The following is a 21,118-nucleotide window of genomic DNA, read 5'->3' as shown; positions in this document are numbered from 1 at the left end:
TGAACATATTTAATGCTTTGAGACATTACACTTTAATGATAGATACCTGGCTCTGTCTTGGATGACCTCTAGTGTCAGGTCTTTGCTGATCAACAGGATGTTCTTCAGCTGCAGGAATAAATATAACATCAGTACAGCACAATGAAACTCACACAGTGGAAGAGACATTAAGGTGTCTTTTTGATTAAAAACAAACATGTGGATACATATTCTAGAAAAAGTGAGGTAGTTACCCTTCTTACAGCAGTGATAGACCACAAGTGAGGAGAGGAGAGAGGAGACAATAGATAAAACTGGACACAGACAGAAGAGCAGAATCCAGCACTCATTACAGTCCTGTGGCATCTTGGGGCAAGAGGTCGCATTCGGTTCTGCATCTAAATGAAAGTTGTGTAAAAAGTTGTGTTGATTACGTTCATTTAACTCAGATCTACAAACACAATTCCTAAAAAGTTGGGACATATTTAGAATCTAAAAAAACATTGAAACCCCATATTTGAATGAAAATAGCACAAAGACAACGTATCAATTGTTGAAAGTGGGGTATTTTATTTTTCTTGGAAAAGTATATGCACAGTTTGATGCTAACAACATGTTTCAAAAAAGTTGGGAAGGTGGAAAGAAAAGGCTGGAAAATGGTAAAAAAAACAAACAAAAAAAAAACACCCAAGGTTAACTGGCAACAAGTTTCCAGCTCGTCTCCTCCCGCCTGAAACAAAGCCAGCAGGACGTTCTTTTCTGCTGCCTCCCCCAACACACATACACACGCTAACACACATACACATGCTAACACACATACACACGCTAACACACATACACATGCTAACACACATAGATCTGTACACTCATAGTCGTTCAAACGCGTCAGAGACACAGATCGTGCAGAGACCAACCTTAACTCAGTCCCGCCTGTGTAGACAATAGACCACGCCAGAAGACTACTCTGTTAAGTGTCCGCCATCTTACAGGATGCCGCCATCTTTCCCTCTCTCTCTCTCTCTTTCTCTCGTCCACACACACAAACACATACACACACACACACTTTTTTGACTTTACAAAGTAAATGAGGACCTTCTCTGAAACTCATACAGGTCATTCATAGGGATCAAAGGAGCACATCCTAGCATTCTCCTTGTGTGGACCAGGCAAAATGTCCACATAAGCAGAAATGTCCTCACAACAAAGGTGTTTTGCCATGGGTTGGTCCACAGAAGCATAGAAATACAAGTACACACACAGAGACACACACACAACTTCATCCTCACACCTCAACACCTCATTCACAAGTTTTACTTGATAATGTTCGGTTGCTTTAGGTTATCTTATTTGTTGTTAATAGTTGTTGATTGAGTTATATTGATTTTAGATTGATGTGGCTTTAATTAAATAAACTCTGTTACAATTTAAGAAAGCAGTTGTTTGTGATTACTTGTGTAGATGCATTGTAATACAGCAGGGTGCAAGGGCTTTGTGTACAGATTTCAAGCCTTCAATTTATGAAATACAGGTTGTTAATTATTAATAATATTAGTAGTTAATTAATTAATTTGTGCCTGAATTTGTGATAATTTTGTTATTTTCCCCTAATTTTAGGGTGGTGCCCCATTCTGATCAACTCAGTTTAATAATATTGTTAATTTATATTAATTATTCATTAAGAAAAAATATTAATATTAATTTGATAATCAAATTTTGACTATCTAAACATAATTGTTGTTCAAATATTAGCTCTGAAAAAGCCCAACAATACTATCACTGTGATTGATCTATTTATAAACACACTAGTGTACAGATTGAACTACTGTTGATGCATGTAGCAGCCATGTTGGATTTTAACTCGGGATTATGAAACGTCTCCGGGGTTTCTAAGTAGAAATTCCAACTACAGGGGGGAGTTCCTTATGAAGTATCAAACGAGCAACTGGGAGTTCCTGACTTCCAAGATCAAATGGAACGCACCATTACTGCACATGGCATGAGTAACATGTACATTTTATGAAGGCACCGTTAATGCTGAACCATGTATACAGGATTAAGAGCTACATGTGCTGTCAAATAGAAAATGTATTTTCTTACGTGTTTCAGCAACAAAATCCCAAAACATATTCTGGACACTTTACGACAGTATGTCCCTGTAAGAAAGAGTCCGGGTGCTAAACTGGCCTTCCTGCAGTCCTGACTTGTCACCCATTGAAAGTGTTTTTGAGCATTATGAAAGGTGTAAAAGGAGTCCTTGAACTGTTGAGCATTTTAAATCCTACATTAAGCAAGAATGGTGAAACATTACCCTCTTAAAGTTACAGAAACTGGTCTCCTCAGTTCCCAAAACACTTTAAAGCGTTGTTTAAAGAAAAGTGTGATGCAACAGAGCGGTACACATGACCCTGTCCCAACTTTTGAAAAGTGTTGCTGGCATTAAATTCAAAACGGCGTATCATTTTCTGTAAACATCTGTTATGTTGTCTTGTGCTTATTTCAAACAAATTCAGGGTTTCAATATTTTTAAATTCATCACATTCAGTTTTGTTTACTTTTCACACAACATGACAACTTTTTGAACAAAGTCAGTGTTCTACATTTTTTTTAGAATTCATTTTTGCATAAAGGCCAAGTTTTTTTCTGAATTTATCTATGTGTATATGCATTATACATGTGTGTGTGTGTGTGTGTTCACACCTCTTCTTTTTTACTCTGATTATTTGTTACTACTCAAATACCTCCTGATCGCCCATTTATTTAAGCTATATTAATTACATTTCAGTTAATAGTATTTCTGCCACTTCTCTTTCGAGTTAGTTGTAGTCATATTGGTCATTGATGATCTGGTGATCACCTTTCTACGTTTCCCGTTCAAATTTTATGTAATGTTCCCTTTCAACACTTTCTTTGCAAATTAATAATTAATTTTAAAAAAAGTGCAAGTGTGTTGCCTGATGATCTTAGCGGATGATTTTTTTGGTCTGACATCATTATTTCAGTACTCTGAGAAAGTTTCCTTGTGTTCTTTAGAGACATTCAACAGACAACAATACAAAAGTAGAGGTTGGTTGGGCGATGAAGACCGTCCTAAACACTCAGAATACACGAGGTCCCAGATGTTTTAGAATGATTTTGCTTATTGTTGGTTCATGGGTTAATATTCAGTATAAATAAACACATTTCTAGATGGTTCCTTTTTTTGGTCTTTTGTGTAAAATTCTTGTACATGATTTATTTTTTATTCAAATGGTTGAATCCACCAAAATCACAGTCACACAAAGACAGAGCGTACTTACTGAATATGATTCTTGTTGTGATGTTGCTGTAGCTGTAAAAATCTTTAGAAGTTATGTGTTCCTTATCCTCCACTTTTGGTTCTTCAGTTCCACAGTAGTAAAGACCTTCATCTGACTCAGTGATGTTCTGGATCAGCAGGTCGAAGGATTCAGAGGACTGGTTCTTCAATAAATGGAAATTAGGAGGAGGACTTTCTTCCCTTAAATACATATTTGCTTTAAGAACGAGTGAAGGCTGGTTCTCACGAGAACAGGTCTTGTACCACACGATGTAAACTCCAGTTGATGTTTTGCAGTCACAGTAGAGAGTGATGTTGTCTCCTGGTCTGATCGTCACCTTCAACTCTGATCCACAAACACAGTCAGGACTCAAGGAAACCACTGCTGGAATTCAAACAAGATCATAACAGCAGTTTAAAATGTGCACAGCTAAACAGGAAGACAAAATGACAAGGGCACTAGAACGTTAGTATTCTTCCTCTTTTAATGTAAAAACATTTTTGTATTAAATCATCCAAACTATTAATCAAAAGAATTACCTGAGACCAGGAGCAGAACAACGTGACGACCCTCCATGAGTGACGAGGTCTGAGATGTGAAGACAGAGACACAGGTCTCACTGACATCACACCCATATAGATGTTTCCATTAAAGGAAGCAGACGCTGTGATTGGTCAGTGAGGTGGAACATATTTTTTTTTTTTTTTTTTTTGCAGATGTCACCCAATGTGACATTTTGGACATTGATGTCTTATTCTCTCATTGTGTCTTTCCCTAACATCCTCTATTAACTTGTAATGCTTTTATTTATTTTCATTTAATTGCTCTTATTACGTGTTTAGTTCTTGCACAGATTACAAGACACCATGGACGGTCAGAAGCCCTTCAGAATAAACTTAGAAGCAACTTCTAAGGAGACAAGTGTTGTTTAAGATGATGTTACATTAGCAGATGTGTTTTCTTGATGAAAGTGCGACCATGCCTGGTTTTGAATGTTGGTTTAGGCAGGAACCTGTTCTCCCCTCTTTCCAGTACTGCGTACTGCCACTACATGTTTTACATTTAGACATGAGAATGCAGACGAAAACCCCACTGAACATGTGCTACACTCTGCTTCATAAGTGCAACCAGAGCTGACCTCATTTGATCTCACAAAGGTGGGACGTGGTCACCCATATGACATAGATTCAGATATATTGATTGACTGATAGAACGTTATTGTCAGAGAAAACTCTGAATAATGTTTTGCATATCTCAGCGGCTCCTTTTGGAATATAAATAATTAAAGACAAGATACAAATATGCAAACATCTGACCCAACATTCAAACACCAAACAAGTATTCAGAAGCCTTTAATGTGTCTTGATCTGAGATTATTCTCCATTTTTAATTTTAGGATTGACTGGTGTAGTAAAGAGTGCACTGTTCATTCCTTAAAACTGACTGGTGAACTCCTGCATGTGTAACAGAGTTAGAATCTACCTCTATGTTGAATTTTTACAAAACAGATAAGGCTGTCGCTACATGGTGGTTTAATAGAGCAACTGTGAGCTGTATTGGTAGGGTCACTAGCTGTTCACACGTAGCTCAGCAATGGAGAACTCTCCCCAGCTGAAGATGTGAGTCCTTTGCATTTGCATGACACAGTACTGATTACTGTGTTCTGATGATTTAAACACCAGAATAAAAAAGTGAACCAGAGTGAGAGCAACTCCTGTGTAGTTGTGGCTTCCTTCCACAGGACATGCACAGACACACAACCAGTCACCCATGTCTATTTGCGTGTCTAGAAGTAGCTGTGGTGTCTGCAGAGCAGTTGAATATCCAACTGAGTTTTTGCTTGACTTTAGACACCACACGCTTCAAAGGGGGTTGAGCAGACTTGTTTTCTTCAGCAGAGTGTGTGAAGTTGCATGAGGGTCTGTTCGTCACTTTCGGGTTAACTGTGAACCTATCTGATCGTTCTTAGAATCGTGCGGTGGAGGGTATACGGTCAGATGGATAACTTGAGATAAAAACAAGAACTTGCCTGAAAACAGCTCACGTGAAACAACACTCACTACTATAATGAAAAGTTATGGACCCATTTCAATGAAGAAATGTGAATATAAAGCTGTTACATTTTAAGTGCCAGAAACATTTAAATTATAGACTGCCAAATAAATGACAGGCAGAAAAGTTAAATCTTTCTTTGTGTAGCGCCAACTCATAACAAGTGTTATCTCCAGACACTTTACAAAAAGCTGATAAAAGACCTTACTCATTGCTATATTACAAACTAAGTCCCAATGTTAATCCACCATTAGCATAGCACTTTAGCAACATTTTAGCAAAAGTTACAGCGGCAAGAAAACTTTCTTTTAATAGGCAGAAATCTTCATGAGCAAATCCAGGCTCAAGAAGAACAGCCATCCACCGAAACTGTGCCATGCTTGAAAATGGGATAGTGGACGATGGGATAAGATGCAGGAAGAAGGTTAGGGAACAAGGGGGTGTTGGTCGTTCAGGCAGGCCGTCCATCAAACGATCCAGAGCAACTTAAGAGAGCAGTTAAGAATGGTGGGAAGGAAAAATGTAAATTTGTTTCAATGCTTCAAAGGGAGACTGGACATTCATGCTAAAGCTAAGCTAATTGCCAATATTAGTCTCCCAGCAACCACTCTTGCACCAGCAGGAATTGGGAAACAGGAAGTGAACTGTTCCTGATTTAAAATTGGAGGATTCATTTCCCCTCCTTGGTTGTTGTATGTACAGTGTTTATAATACACAAGGGAAGACATGTTGGGCTCAGAGTCCAGACAGAAAGAGGGACCACTCTGATACTCAAGAGTTCAAGGTCAAACTTATTTATTAGACAAAGGTTTTACTATACTTTTGTCAGTAATGTTTGTGTGTGTGTGTGTGTGTGTGTGTGTGTGTGTGTGTGAGAGAGAGTTGATGATGGAAACAAAGTGTGGTTGCCGCTCTGACACAGGAAAAGGTACAACAAGACAAACCACAAACAAGCCACCAGCAGAATGGTAGGCGTTGTGACAACATTACAATCATACAATAAGTTCTTTTGAAGTTCATCAGTAATGTGAAAAATATATATTACATATAAGTCATTGTGTGTGTGTGTGTGTGTGTGTGTGTGTGTGTGTGTGTGTGTGGATGAATTAGTATATGTCTACAACACATTACAATACAAGCAATTGCTGACGGCAGCCTGGTGGCCAGGGAAGAGTTGAGAGGACTGAGCAGGTCTGCTTTATAGCATCCTGAAACCAGCATGCTCAGGTGTGCTGCATTACAGAGTCGTCTCAGACTCCACCCACATCTACCTGCAACAAGGAGAACACAGCAAGCAAAAGAGAGAACAAACAGGTAGAGAGGCCAACACTGAGGCCGTCAACATTTCTGTACTAAGGATCTCAAAAGAAGATTTCTAACCTTCTGTCAGCCATCTTGAGAAATGTCTGGTACACTTACAACTGCTGGCCAGTGGGTGGCAGTGTATGGATTGACTTACCAACGTCTGCTAAAGTGGCTGATGTGAAACCAATCTATTAAACTATATTAACTTAGTGGATAAAGGCTTCTGAATAGCTGTCCACTGCAGTGACCACTATGTGTGGAAGGGTTATGTACATGTCTGCATGAATCCTGGTTAAATAAAAAAAAGTTTGTGTTGGGGCTAGAAAACAAAGACAAATGATGAGTTCCCAATGAGATGAGAAATTCAGAGGTTTTCAAATGGATAATGTGGCACCATGTTTTGTGTGTCTTCTGTTAATGACTTATAAATAATATATATTTTTCACATTACTGATGAACTTCAAAATAACTTATTGTATGATTGTAATGTTGTCACAACGCCTACCATTCTGCTGGTGGCTTGTTTGTGGTTTGTCTTGTTGTACCTTTTCCTGTGTCAGAGCGGCAACCACACTTTGTTTCCATCATCAACTCTCTCTCACACACACACACACACACACACACACACACACACACACACACACACACACACACACAAACATTACTGACAAAAGTATAGTAAAACCTTTGTCTTATAAATAAGTTTGACCTTGAACTCTTGAGTATCAGAGTGGTCCCTCTTTCTGTCTGCACTCTGAGCCCAACATGTCTTCCCTCGTGTATTATAAACACTGTACATACAACAACCAAGGGTGGTTGCAAGAACAGTGTTTCCAATACCAACTTGGACTTACCAACGTCTGCTAAAGTGGCTGATGTGAAACCAATCTATTAAACTATATTAATTAATTAATTAATCCTCCATTTTTAAATAAGGAAAAGTTCCCATGTTTCCCCCAACAGTTTCCTCACGTTTCCTGATTCCTGCTGATTCAAGAGTGGTTGCTGGGATCATAACTTTAGCATACATATCTTTTTCTTTCTCATCATTCTCAACTTTTCTGCAAGTCATTTATTTGTCTGTCTGTAATTTAACTGTTTCTGGTACTTAACATGTAACAGCTTTTTATTCACGTCTCTTCATTGAAAGGGATCCATAACTTTTCATTATAGTAGTGAGTGTTGTTTACATGCAATTTCTTGTTTTCTCCACCACACAATTCCAAGAACGATCAGATTGGTTCACAGGAAACCCAAAGTGATGAACACACCCTCGTCTAACTTGACACTCTGCTGCAGAAAACGAGTCTGCTCAACACCCTTTGTTGAAGTGTTGTGTGTCTGGGTGTCTAAAGTCAAGCAAAACCTCAGTTGGACATTCAACTGCTCTGCAGACACCACAGCTACTTCTAGACAAGCAACTACACAGAAGTTGCTTCTGAATACTTGTTTGGTGTTTGAATGTTGGGTCAGATGTTTGCATATTTGTATCGTGTCTTTAATTATTTATATTGTAAATGGAGCCGCTGAGATATGCAAAACATTATTCAGAGTTTTCTCTGACAATAACGTTCTATCAGTCAATCAATATATCTGAATCTATGTCATATGGGTGACCACGTCCCACCTTTGTGAGATCAAATGAGGTCAGCTCTGGTTGCACTTATGAAGCAGAGTGTAGCACATGTTCAGTGGGGTTTTCGTCTGCATTCTCATGTCTAAATGTAAAACATGCAGTGGCAGTACGCAGTACTGGAAAGAGGGGAGAACAGGTTCCTGCCTAAACCAACATTCAAAACCAGGCATGGTCGCACTTTCATCAAGAAAACACATCTGCTAATGTAACATCATCTTAAACAACACTTGTCTCCTTAGAAGTTGCTTCTAAGTTTATTCTGAAGGGCTTCTGACCGTCCATGGTGTCTTGTAATCTGTGCAAGAACTAAACACGTAATAAGAGCAACTCAATGAAAATAAATAAAAGCATTACAAGTTAATAGAGGATGTTAGGGAAAGACACAATGAGAGAATAAGACATCAAAGTCCAAAATGTCACATTGGGTGGAATCTGCAAAAAAAAAAAAAAAAAAAAAAAATGTTCCACCTCACTGACCAATCACAGCGTCTGCTTCCTTTAATGGAAACATCTACATGAGTGTGATGTCAGTGAGACCTGTGGCTCTGTCTTCACATCTCAGACCTCGTCACTCATGGAGGGTCGTCACGTTGTTCTGCTCCTGGTCTCAGGTAATTCTTTTGATTAATAGTTTGGATGATTTAATACAAAAATGTTTTTACATTAAAAGAAGAAGAATACTAACGTTCTAGTGCCCTTGTCATTTTGTCTTCCTGTTTAGCTGTGCACATTTTAAACTGCTGTTATGATCTTGTTTGAATTCCAGCAGTGGTTTCCTTGAGTCCTGACTGTGTTTGTGGATCAGAGTTGAAGGTGACGGTCAGACCAGGAGACAACATCACTCTCTACTGTGACTGCAAAACATCAACTGGAGTTTACATCGTGTGGTACAGGAACTGTTCTCATGAGAACCAGCCTTCACTCGTTCTTAGTGTAAAGACATATTTAAGGGAAGAAAGTCCTCCTCCTAATTTCCACTTATTGAAGAACCAGTCCTCTGAATCCTACGACCTGCTGATCCAGAACATCACTGAGTCAGATGAAGGTCTTTACTACTGTGGAACTGAACAGACAAAAGTGGAGGAAACAGAACACATAACTTATAGAGATATTTACAGCTACAGCAACATCACAACAAGGATCATATTCAGTAAGTACGCTCTGTCTTTGTGTGACTGTGATTTCAGTGGATTCAACCATTTGAATAAAAAATAAATCATGTACGAGAATTTTATACAAAAGACCAAAAAAAGGAACCATCTAGAAATGTGTTTATTTATACTGAATATTAACCCATGAACCAACAATAAGCAAAATCATTCTAAAACATCTGGGACCTCGTGTATTCTGAGTGTTTAGGACGGTCTTGATCGCCCAACCAACCTCTACCTTTGTATTGTTGTCTGTTGAATGTCTCTAAAGAACACAAGGAAACTCTCTCAGAGTACTGAAATAATGATGTCAGACCAAAAAATCATCTGCAAAGATCATCAGGCAACACACTTGCACTTTTTTTAAAATTAATTATTCATTTGCAAAGAAAGTGTTGAAAGGGAACATTACATAAAATTTGAACGGGAAACGTAGAGAGGTGATCACCAGATCATCAATGACCAATATGACTACAACTAACTCGAAAGAGAAGTGGCAGAAATACTATTAACTGAAATGTAATTAATATAGCTTAAATAAATGGGCGATCAGGAGGTATTTGAGAATTTAAAAATTATCAGAGTAAAAAACCTGTCTGCAAAATCAAATACTAAAAAAATTTTTTTTTCGAACATTGACTTTCTCATGTTGTCGATTTTTTTGGTCAAAAAGTTGTCATGTTGTGTGAAAAGTAAACAAAACTGAATGTGATGAATTTAAAAATATTGAAACCCTGAATTTGTTTGAAATAAGCACAAGACAACATAACAGATGTTTACAGAAAATGATACGCCGTTTTGAATTTAATGCCAGCAACACTTTTCAAAAGTTGGGACAGGGTCATGTGTACCGCTCTGTTGCATCACACTTTTCTTTAAACAACACTTTAAAGCGTTTTGGGAACTGAGGAGACCAGTTTCTGTAACTTTAAGAGGGTAATGTTTTACCATTCTTGCTTAATGTAGGATTTAAAATGTTCAACAGTTCAAGGACTCCTTTTACACCTTTCATAATGCTCAAAAACACTTTCAATGGGTGACAAGTCAGGACTGCAGGAAGGCCAGTTTAGCACCCGGACTCTTTCTTACAGGGCAAGGCAAGTTTATTTATAGAGCACATTTCAACAACAATTCAAAGTGCTTCACACAAAACATCAAAGGCATCACGACAGAGGAAAGAAAAGAAATATTAAAATAGAAAATTTAAAAATCACTGAAATTATTAAATCTGAAAATATGTTCAAATAAAAATAATTAAATTGAAATTAATAAAGTAAAAATATAAAAAGAGTTAAAAGTTACAGTGCAGAGTTTTAAATCTTATTAAAATTGTTTATTGAAAGGCAGCTGTAAACAGGTGTGTCTTCAACCTTGATTTAAAAGAGCTGAGAGTTTCAGCAGACCTGCAGTTTTCTGGGAGTTTGTTCCAGATGTAGGGAGCATACAAATTGAACGTGGCTGCTACGTGCTACATCAACAGTAGTTCAATCTGTACACTAGTGTGTTTATAATTAGATCAATCACACTTATAGTAATTATTTATTTAATAATAATAAACTATTTTCTGATATTTTCAGTCTACCCTACCACGGCCCTCTTCTCTCGCTCGATGGCTCTTAGCAAAACTAGAGTCGGCTCGGACGGACCTAGCGGCCAAAGAACATACCCTTTCAGGTTCTCTGCCCTGGACTTATCTAAGATCAGGAACATCCTGTTGCAAAATGATGCAGAAAAACTAGTTCATGCATTTGTTACCTCCAGGTTGGATTATTGTAATTCTCTTTTGTCAGGGTGCTCTGGTAAGTCTCTAAAGACTCTTCAACTAGTCCAGAACGCTGCAGCTCGTGTACTGACCAGAACCAGGAAATGGGACCACATTACTCCTGTGTTGACTTCTCTGCACTGGCTCCCTATACAGTCTAGAATAGAATTCAAGATCCTTCTTCTCACTTACAAAGCTCTAAATGGCCAGGCACCATCTTATCTTAAGGAGCTACTAGTGCCGTACTACCCTTCGAGAACATTACGGTCCCAGAATGCAGGCCTGCTAGTGGTTCCTACAGTCTCTAAATGTACTATGGGGGGTAAAGCCTTCAGTTATCGGGCTCCTCTCCTCTGGAATCATCTTCCAGCCGGGGTCCGGGAGGCAGACACAGTCTGTATTTTTAAGAATAGACTTAAAACTTTCCTTTTTGATAAATCTTATAGTTAGGGCTGGTGCTGGTGTAGACCAGCTCTTAGTTATGCTGCTATAGGCTTAGACTACCGGGGGAACTGGCACCCTGAGCTCCTCTCTCTCTCTCTCTCTCTCTCTCTCTCTCTCTGTGCAGATACAGTACATCATATTACTGCATGTATCTATCTGTAAATCTCAGAGAGAGAGAGAGAGAGAGAGAGAGAGAGAGAGACAGAGAGAGAGAGAGAGAGACAGAGAGAGAGAGAGAGAGAGAGAGAGCCTTTTCTTGGCTCGGTGTCACTTCAGTTAGTGCAGCACGGATAAGCTCCTCCACTAGCGGGTCTACCTGCTGAAGGTGTTTATAAACTGATGTCTCGTTGTCTTGAGTCCAAGATGATTTAAATAAGTTGGCTGTGGTTCTTACTCTTGGGCAAAGAAGTGGCTGTGAATGCTTTTTCTCACTGCAGCGTTCGCGACTACAATCGCCGCTGCAGCTCCGAGCGATAAACACATTTAGTTCCGGAAAGTGTTTCACAATAAAAATCCCTTATTGACATCTCTGTGATGTGCTTTTATTTTGAAACAGACGTATGAGGAAAGTGGGTGTTATAAGCTGCTGTAACTTAACACATCTGAGATGTGTGAAAATAAATACTTCAAACAGATTCAGTTTGAAGCTTCAGTAACTAATAGGTAAACAAACAGTGACTAAGACATTTAATATTTAAGCTCATAAAGGCTCATTTTAAAACAATAAATGGATTATATTTCATCTCAGGTTTATTTGCAGCTAAATCATCAATTGATGCTGTCTTTGAGACTAACCAGCCTCAGAATAATAAAACTAAAAACACTAAAATACTCTTTACACTGTTTATGATTGAGACAAAGACCCTTTTAGTATTTTCTTAAATAGTTTAAACATTTCCCTTCATAAAACAGCTGATTACTTGAACATATAATCCTTGATTATTTATCCATCATTATGTATATTTTGTTTTTAGGCTATAAGAAAATGTTTATCTGAAAAGATAAATCTTTGTTAAGATTTGCCTTTAATTAAAAAAAACTTTGAGATTAATTTCCTCTCGTCCTTTTTTCACGACACGAGAGATGCGTTGTTAAAAAAAAGTAACTAAGTAACTTTTACTTAAAGTACATTTTAAACAAGTTACTTTTTACTTTTACTTGAGTACATTTTTAATCTGATACTTTTACTTGAGTAGAATATATTAGTACTCTTTACACCTCTGGCAGCGAGTCTGTTTTCGCCGGAGTGCGCTGCAGGCACGCGTCAAGCTGGACAGAATATGACAGCCCGGACAGGAAGTCAGACAAGGAACCGCACAGAGCGTCCGGTCAATTTCAAAATAAAACACAATATACGGACTCGCGATCGTATTTTTCATCACTTTATCAACATCACGTCAAAACAGGAACCGAATTAACAACAAATCATCATCAGAGAGACAAAGCAACATGTTGTTTGCATGTTTTACTCTTGTAATCTTGTAGTTCTCCTGTGATGTGTCATGGGTGTGCTGACGTCCCAGAAACAGATCCAGTGTGAATGGGCGCGAGGCGTCCGACGGAGCAAAACCGTGGCGCTAATGGACCGCGGCACGCACGGAATATGTGTGAATTGGGGGTTAGGCTCCTCAAGATTGTTGGTTGACAGCCTGCCAGAACAACACCCCCCAACCCCCACCCCCTTGCTCCCTATCCCTCTCCCTGCATTTTATCCCATCTCTCCCCCTATCCCTTTCCAAGCCCGGCGCAGTCCAGGCCTGTGAAGGCTGTTTCGTCATGAGCCGGGGATCAGGCCGAAGATTTCTGCCTTTTAATGAGGCAGTTTCTTCTTATTGGTCTTAGACCAACAACCAACATTTGTATTTTAGTGTGTCGTGAGTTTATGGAGACAAAGATTGTAAAGATTGCACAAAGTAGTAGTTGCAATAATGAGCTTAAACTGCACATCATTTACAAGAAAAAAGATATTTATTAAAAAAGATTTCTAAAATAAGAGAAAATGTCTATCCACAGGCAACACTCTCTAAAGAACACAAGGGGAGGCTCTCGGCATACTGAAACACCCATGTAAGACCATAACATCATCTGCTGAGATCATCAGCACACTTATACTGTGTTTTTTTTAAAGGTGCTCTATGGAGTTTTGGTAGAGAAATGTGAAAGTTGGAGAAATGTACAGATTCTGTGGTATGTGTTCATTACTCTATATGCTGCTATAGAAGTACAATGTGACAGAGTAAAGCAGAGAGATGATCACCAATGAGCAAAGTGACTACAACAACAGCAAAGACAGGAAATGTGGAAAGCCTAAATAAGTGGGCGGGCAACAGGAGGTACCTGAGAGATGAGTTAAAACAGACATTTAATGCAGATATGTTGAAATGAGAAGAACTCATTTTTCTTCTGCTAATTAAAACGTGCAGTAGATCTGATCAAACTCGTAGCTCTCTCCTTCATCACTTGTATGACTATCATTACAAGCTCCAATGTTTTGTCAGTGGTTATAATGCCACTGATGGGACTCCAAAGCCCCCTGCAGTAACAGACGGGTGATGTCACTCTGGCTTAGTCCATTCATTGTTACAGGCTGTGGTTGCACACCAGAGAAAAATTTGATACATTGAAAACCAACGTTTTAAACATCTAATCCACATTCTATATTTGATCTAGCCTCCAGTGACTCTGGTGACTCCATTGGTCCGCTCCATGTTGAGCCTGGTGTATCTTGGTTGATGGTGTTCAGTCCAGCCATCACGGTCCTCTCCACCTTCCTGTGCCTGACTTTTGTTTATCTCTGCAGTCAGAATGCAGGTAAATACACTACAATCACTTTTTACCTGTTAAGTATAGACATTTTGAAACGTCTTAAATACAAATGAATCATATTTATTGTGATGGATCATTGAAAGAATTAAGTCGTTGTCTAACAAGAAACCTTTTATTTATGATTCTACAGATGAAAAAGATCAAATGACTGAGAGAAGACCTGACATGGGAGAGGAAAGTACAGTGAATCAGGTAAGGACTTTCTTGGATTTTCATGGTTTCAGAACCATTAGAGATCTTTGCAGCAGTAGAGACTCTGTACTAATGACACTCATGTTACTGTGTCTGATTACCTTTCAGGATGAAGACGCATGTTTCACCAGAGTTGTGTTCTTGGTTGCCGATGGACGGAACAAATAGATTGGCTTTGACTGAGCGGACATCACACAAGCTCCACTTCAAACTTCTCACAAAGTCTTTAGAGTCCGAGTTTAAAGACCTGTTATATTTGTACACAGTGATGATGTGTTTTGGGGGCGGAGTCAAAATGGTGGCAGAAAGTCAGATAGTGGTGTTGAATTAATTGTTTGTTTGTTTGTTTTCTGGCTTCTTGCCTTCACTTGATAAGACGATGTATAGAGTAGTAAACAGGAAAGAGAGAGGGGGGAATGACATGTGGTAAAGGAACCCAGACCTGTCCACCCAGAGGACCAGAGCTTTCTCACATTCGGGGCAACCCAACCACCAGGTCAGCTGTGCTCATGAATTAACAATTAGTTCTCCGTCAGATGTTCAGCAGAAGCAGCTTTTCAGGACCCTTGTTTACTATCACAATGACGTTAATCATCCTACTACGACGCTCGATGGCTGATTATGATGCAATTTGTCAGTGTCTTCAGACATATTCACGTTGTTAGGGAAGAGTTTGTGGAGTCACAGAGTACATTCAAAGACACGGATATTATTTTCACCATCTATTTGTAATAAATATTCAAATTAATCAAAGTACGTTGTTGGTGTATCTCTGTTAAAAGGTCAAGCAGATCTAAGAAAGGTTGAGCCCAACAGGAGCCACAAAAAAGTGATAAGATTGATGACAAAATTCAACAGAAATTCTAATTGATTCCATGAGAACCTTAATTCAAGGTTGTCATTTTTTACACAGTTTGGGTAAAATATGGTCAAATCTAAGTTGGGCAACCTCAGAGCAGACAGAGCCTTGCCTTCCACACGATACTGAGGCTCCTGTTTGTCAAATCAATAAATTGTTAAACTGCCAATGTGTCTTGTTTCTTCAGATTTTAATCATCAGTTAGCTTGGGGTGGGTTTTTTGTTTGGTTCAATTTCTGTTTTGCTGTTACTGTTTGTGTCTCAAAATAAAGAAACTCAATAAAAAAAAATCATCCAATCCAATAAACGAATAAGCTGTTTTTTTAAAAATGTTTTTTCAAGTTTTTCATGGGTGCAACCCACATACTCAGCTCTGCTACTCATCCCACAGTGCATGTTCCTTACAAATGTGGCACCATTTAAAAGGGAAATAAACAGTCTTTCCAACAGTATAAGATTTATTGCCAAGAAGCATTGTTACAACAAAGTAATAAATCTACCAAACACAAATGTCCTTACTTTTGGTGTGATGTTTATGTCAACATTACAAAATTATTATTTTGTTCCTCTGGTCTGAGGCCTGTTACATCCTAGATGCATTAATAGCAGAATAGGTGCAGAAGTCAGAAGTCTGCGGTTCCTTCTTCTTCTTTGGTCTCTTTGATTTCTGGCGGATTTCCACAGCAGCATAGCACACATCGTCATCCTAAGATTGGATATTTGTCATTTAGAAGCCCAAACTTGAACATATTTAATGCTTTGAGACATTACACTTTAATGATAGATACCTGGCTCTGTCTTGGATGACCTCTAGTGTCAGGTCTTTGCTGATCAACAGGATGTTCTTCAGCTGCAGGAATAAATATAACATCAGTACAGGACAATGAAACTCACACAGTGGAAGAGACATTAAGGTGTCTTTTTGATTAAAAACAAACATGTGGATACATATTCTAGAAAAAGTGAGGTAGTTACCCTTCTTACAGCAGTGATAGACCACAAGTGAGGAGAGGAGAGAGGAGACAATAGATAAAACTGGACACAGACAGAAGAGCAGAATCCAGCACTCATTACAGTCCTGTGGCATCTTGGGGCAAGAGGTCGCATTCGGTTCTGCATCTAAATGAAAGTTGTGTAAAAAGTTGTGTTGATTACGTTCATTTAACTCAGATCTACAAACACAATTCCTAAAAAGTTGGGACATATGTAGAATCTAAAAAAACATTGAAACCCCATATTTGAATGAAAATAGCACAAAGACAACGTATCAATTTTTTTTTTTTTTTTGGAAAAGTATATGCCCAATTTGATGCTAACAACATGTTTCAAAAAAGTTGGGAAGGTGGAAAGAAAAGGCTGGAAAATGGTAAAAAAACAAACAAAAAAAAAACACCCAAGGTTAACTGGCAACAAGTTTCCAGCTCGTCTCCTCCCGCCTGAAACAAAGCCAGCAGGACGTTCTTTTCTGCTGCCTCCCCCAACACACATACACACGCTAACACACATACACACGCTAACACACATACACACGCTAACACACATACACACGCTAACACACATACACATGCTAACACACATAGATCTGTACACTCATAGTCGTTCAAACGCGTCAGAGACACAGATCGTGCAGAGACCAACCTTAACTCAGTCCCGCCTGTGTAGACAATAGACCACGCCAGAAGACTACTCTGTTAAGTGTCCGCCATCTTACAGGATGCCGCCATCTTTCCCTCTCTCTCTCTCTCTCTCTCTTTCTCTCGTCCACACACACAAACACACAAACACATACACACACACACACACACACACACACACACACACACACACACACACACACACACACACTTTTTTGACTTTACAAAGTAAATGAGGACCTTCTCTGAAACTCATACAGGTCATTCATAGGGATCAAAGGAGCACATCCTAGCATTCTCCTTGTGTGGACCAGGCAAAATGTCCACATAAGCAGAAATGTCCTCACAACAAAGGTGATTTGCCATGGGTTGGTCCACAGAGGCATAGAAATACAAGTACACACACACACAAACACAAACACACACACACACACACACACACACACACACACACACACACAACATAACTTCATCCTCACACCTCAACACTTCATTCACAAGTTTTACTTGATAATGTTTGGTTGCTTGCTCATGCGTATTTTCAAACAGTATGAATAAACACATTTCTAGATGGTTCCTTTTTTTGGTCTTTTGTATAAAATTCTCGTACATGATTTATTTTTTATTCAAATGGTTGAATCCACCAAAATCACAGTCACACAAAGACAGAGCGTACTTACTGAATATGATCCTTGTTGTGATGTTGCTGTAGCTGTAAATATATCTAGAAGTTATGTGTTCCTTATCCTCCACCTTTTGTTCTTCAGTTCCACAGTAGTAAAGACCTTCATCTGACTCAGTGATGTTCTGGATCAGCAGGTCGAAGGATTCAGAGGACTGGTTCTTCACAAAGTGGAAATTAGGAGGATGCCTTTCTTCCCATAAATATGTCTTTACACTAAGAACGAGTGAAGGCTGGTTCTCATGAGAACAGTTCCTGTACCACACGATGTAAACTCCAGTTGATGTTTTGCAGTCACAGTAGAGAGTGATGTTGTCTCCTGGTCTGACCGTCACCTTCAACTCTGATCCACAAACACAGTCAGGACTCAAGGAAACCACTGCTGGAATTCAAACAAGATCATAACAGCAGTTTAAAATGTGCACACCTAAGACAAAATGACAAGGGCACTAGAACGTTAGTATTCTTCTTCTTTTAATGTAAAAACATTCTTGTATTAAATCATCCAAACTATTAATCAAAAGAATTACCTGAGACCAGGAGCAGAACAACGTGACGACCCTCCATGAGTGACGAGGTCTGAGATGTGAAGACAGAGACACAGGTCTCACTGACATCACACCCGTATAGATGTTTCCGTTAAAGGAAGCAGACGCTGTGATTGGTCAGTGAGGTGGAACATTTATTTTTTTTCCGCAGATTCCACCCAATGTGACATTTTGGACTTTGATGTCTTATTCTCTCATTGTGTCTTTCCCTAACATCCTCTATTAACTTGTAATGCTTTTATTTATTTTCATTGAGTTGCTCTTATTACGTGTTTAGTTCTTGCACAGATTACAAGACACCATGGACAGTCAGAAGCCCTTCAGAATAAACTTAGAAGCAACTTCTAAGGAGACAAGTGTTGTTTAAGATGATGTTACATTAGCAGATGTGTTTTCTTGATGAAAGTGCGACCATGCCTGGTTTTGAATGTTGGTTTAGGCAGGAACCTGTTCTCCCCTCTTTCCAGTACTGCGTACTGCCACTGCATGTTTTACATTTAGACATGAGAATGCAGACGAAAACCCCACTGAACATGTGCTACACTCTGCTTCATAAGTGCAACCAGAGCTGACCTCATTTCATCTCACAAAGGTGGGACGTGGTCACCCATATGACATAGATTCAGATATATTGATTGACTGATAGAACGTTATTGTCAGAGAAAACTCTGAATAATGTTTTGCATATCTCAGGGGCTCCATTTACAATATAAATAATTAAAGACAAGATACAAATATGCAAACATCTGACCCAACATTCAAACACCAAACAAGTATTCAGAAGCCTTTAATGTGACTTGATCTGAGATTATTCTCTATTTTTAATTTTAGGATTGACTGGTGTAGTAAAGAGTGCACTGTTCATTCCTTAAAACTGACTGGTGAACTCCTGCATGTGTAACAGAGTTAGAATCTACCTCTATGTTGAATTTTTACAAAACAGATAAGGTCTGTCGCTACATGGTGGTTTAATAGAGCAACTGTGAGCTGTATTGGTAGGGTCACTAGCTGTTCACACGTAGCTCAGCAATGGAGAACTCTCCCCAGCTGAAGATGTGAGTCCTTTGCATTTGCATGACACAGTACTGATTACTGTGTTCTGATGATTTAAACACCAGAATAAAAAAGTGAACCAGAGTGAGAGCATGTCGTGAAACAACACTCACTACTATAATGAAAAGTTATGGATCCATTTCAATGAAGAAATGTGAATATAAAGCTGTTACATTTTAAGTGCCAGAAACATTTAAATTATAGACTGCCAAATAAATGACAGGCAGAAAAGTTAAATCTTTCTTTGTATAGCGCCAATTCATAACAAGTGTTATCTCCAGACACTTTACAAAAAGCTGATAAAAGACCTTACTCATTGCTATATTACAAACTAAGTCCCAATGTTAATCCACCATTAGCCTAGCACTTTAGCAACATTTTAGCAAAAGTTACAGCGGCAAGAAAACTTTCTTTTAATAGGCAGAAATCTTCATGAGCAAATCCAGGCTCAAGAAGAACAGCCATCCACCGAAACTGTGCCATGCTTGAAAATGGGATAGTGGACGATGGAATAAGATGCAGGAAGAAGGTTAGGGAACAAGGGGGTGTTGGTCGTTCAGGCAGGCCGTCCATCAAATGATCCAGAGCAACTTAAGAGAGCAGTTAAGAATGGTGGGAAGGAAAAATGTAAATTTGTTTCAATGCTTCAAAGGGAGACTGGACATTCATGCTAAAGCTAAGCTAATTTCCAATATTAGTCTCCCAGCAACCACTCTTGCACCAGCAGGAATTGGGAAATAGGAAGTGAACTGTTCCTGATTTAAAATTGGAGGATTAATTTCCCCTCCTTGGTTGTTGTATGTACAGTGTTTATAATACACAAGGGAAGACATGTTGGGCTCAGAGTCCAGACAGAAAGAGGGACCACTCTGATACTCAAGAGTTCAAGGTCAAACTTATTTATTAGACAAAGGTTTTACTATACTTTTGTCAGTAATGTTTGTGTGTGTGTGTGTGTGTGTGTGTGTGTGTGTGTGTGTGTGAGAGAGAGTTGATGATGGAAACAAAGTGTGGTTGCCGCTCTGACACAGGAAAAGGTACAACAAGACAAACCACAAACAAGCCACCAGCAGAATGGTAGGCGTTGTGACAACATTACAATCATACAATAAGTTATTTTGAAGTTCATCAGTAATGTTAAAAATATATATTACATATAAGTCACTGTGTGTGTGTGTGTGTGTGTGTGTGTGTGTGTGTGTGTGTGTGTGTGTGTGTGTGGATGAATGAGTATATGTCTACAACACATTACAATACAAACAATTGCTGACGGCAGCCTGGTGGCCAGGGAAGAGTTGAGAGGACTGAGCAGGTCTGCTTTATAGCATCCTGAAACCAGCATGCTCAGGTGTGCTGCATTACAGAGTCGTCTCAGACTCCACCCACATCTACCTGCAACAAGGAGAACACAGCAAGCAAAAGAGAGAACAAACAGGTAGAGAGGCCAACACTGAGGCCGTCAACATTTCTGTACTAAGGATCTCAAAAGAAGATTTCTAACCTTCTGTCAGCCATCTTGAGAAATGTCTGGTACACTTACAACTGCTGGCCAGTGGGTGGCAGTGTATGGATTGACTTACCAACGTCTGCTAAAGTGGCTGATGTGAAACCAATCTATTAAACTATATTAATTAATTAATTAATCCTCCATTTTTAAATAAGGAAAAGTTCCCATGTTTCCCCCAACAGTTTCCTCACG

The 21,118-nt window shown here is 38.9% G+C and overlaps 2 protein-coding genes and 1 long non-coding RNA gene across 6 annotated transcripts in view; 1 reads left to right on the top strand and 2 right to left on the bottom strand.

Moving 5' to 3' along the window:
- The window catches only part of LOC132992070 (uncharacterized), a 30,316-nt gene extending 25,853 nt beyond the window's left edge, over positions 1 to 4,463 (bottom strand). Inside the window, exons 1-4 of one of the 3 annotated variants that reach the window (XM_061061194.1) lie at positions 3,815 to 3,998; positions 3,276 to 3,659; positions 234 to 377; positions 47 to 108 (exon numbers count right to left, since the gene is read on the bottom strand). In XM_061061194.1, coding sequence (XP_060917177.1) covers positions 47 to 108; positions 234 to 377; positions 3,276 to 3,659; positions 3,815 to 3,851 — 627 coding nt within the window. In that variant the 5' untranslated portion in view covers positions 3,852 to 3,998. Of the gene's footprint in view, positions 1 to 46; positions 109 to 233; positions 378 to 3,275; positions 3,660 to 3,814 lie in introns of all 3 variants that reach the window. The other 2 variants (XM_061061203.1, XM_061061184.1) reach the window with 2 other exon arrangements.
- Positions 4,464 to 14,033: 9,570 nt separating this feature from the next.
- On the top strand, positions 14,034 to 15,820 carry LOC132992032 (uncharacterized). The gene is made up of 3 exons (XR_009676286.1): positions 14,034 to 14,436; positions 14,582 to 14,643; positions 14,752 to 15,820. It is a non-coding gene; the product is annotated as an uncharacterized LOC132992032 (long non-coding RNA).
- A 44-nt stretch (positions 15,821 to 15,864) lies between these two features.
- On the bottom strand, positions 15,865 to 18,427 carry LOC132992016 (uncharacterized). 2 transcript variants are annotated; one of them, XM_061061101.1, is made up of 5 exons: positions 18,349 to 18,427; positions 17,817 to 18,197; positions 16,478 to 16,621; positions 16,291 to 16,352; positions 15,865 to 16,208 (listed from the first exon to the last, which is right to left on the bottom strand). In XM_061061101.1, the coding sequence occupies exons 1-5, from the start codon at positions 18,383 to 18,385 to the stop codon at positions 16,086 to 16,088; spliced, it is 747 nt and encodes a 248-aa protein (XP_060917084.1). In that variant the 5' UTR covers positions 18,386 to 18,427; the 3' UTR covers positions 15,865 to 16,085. The 2 variants fall into 2 exon arrangements, with proteins under 2 accessions (XP_060917084.1, XP_060917073.1); XM_061061090.1 differs by having other exon boundaries at positions 17,817 to 18,200; positions 18,349 to 18,416.
- Positions 18,428 to 21,118: the final 2,691 nt, after the last annotated feature.

The sequence above is a fragment of the Labrus mixtus genome, chromosome 2, assembly GCF_963584025.1.
Source record: "Labrus mixtus chromosome 2, fLabMix1.1, whole genome shotgun sequence".
Classification (NCBI taxonomy): Eukaryota; Metazoa; Chordata; class Actinopteri; order Labriformes; family Labridae; genus Labrus; species Labrus mixtus.
Note: the sequence above shows the minus strand (reverse complement) of the source record. Positions and strands in the feature narration are given on the sequence as shown.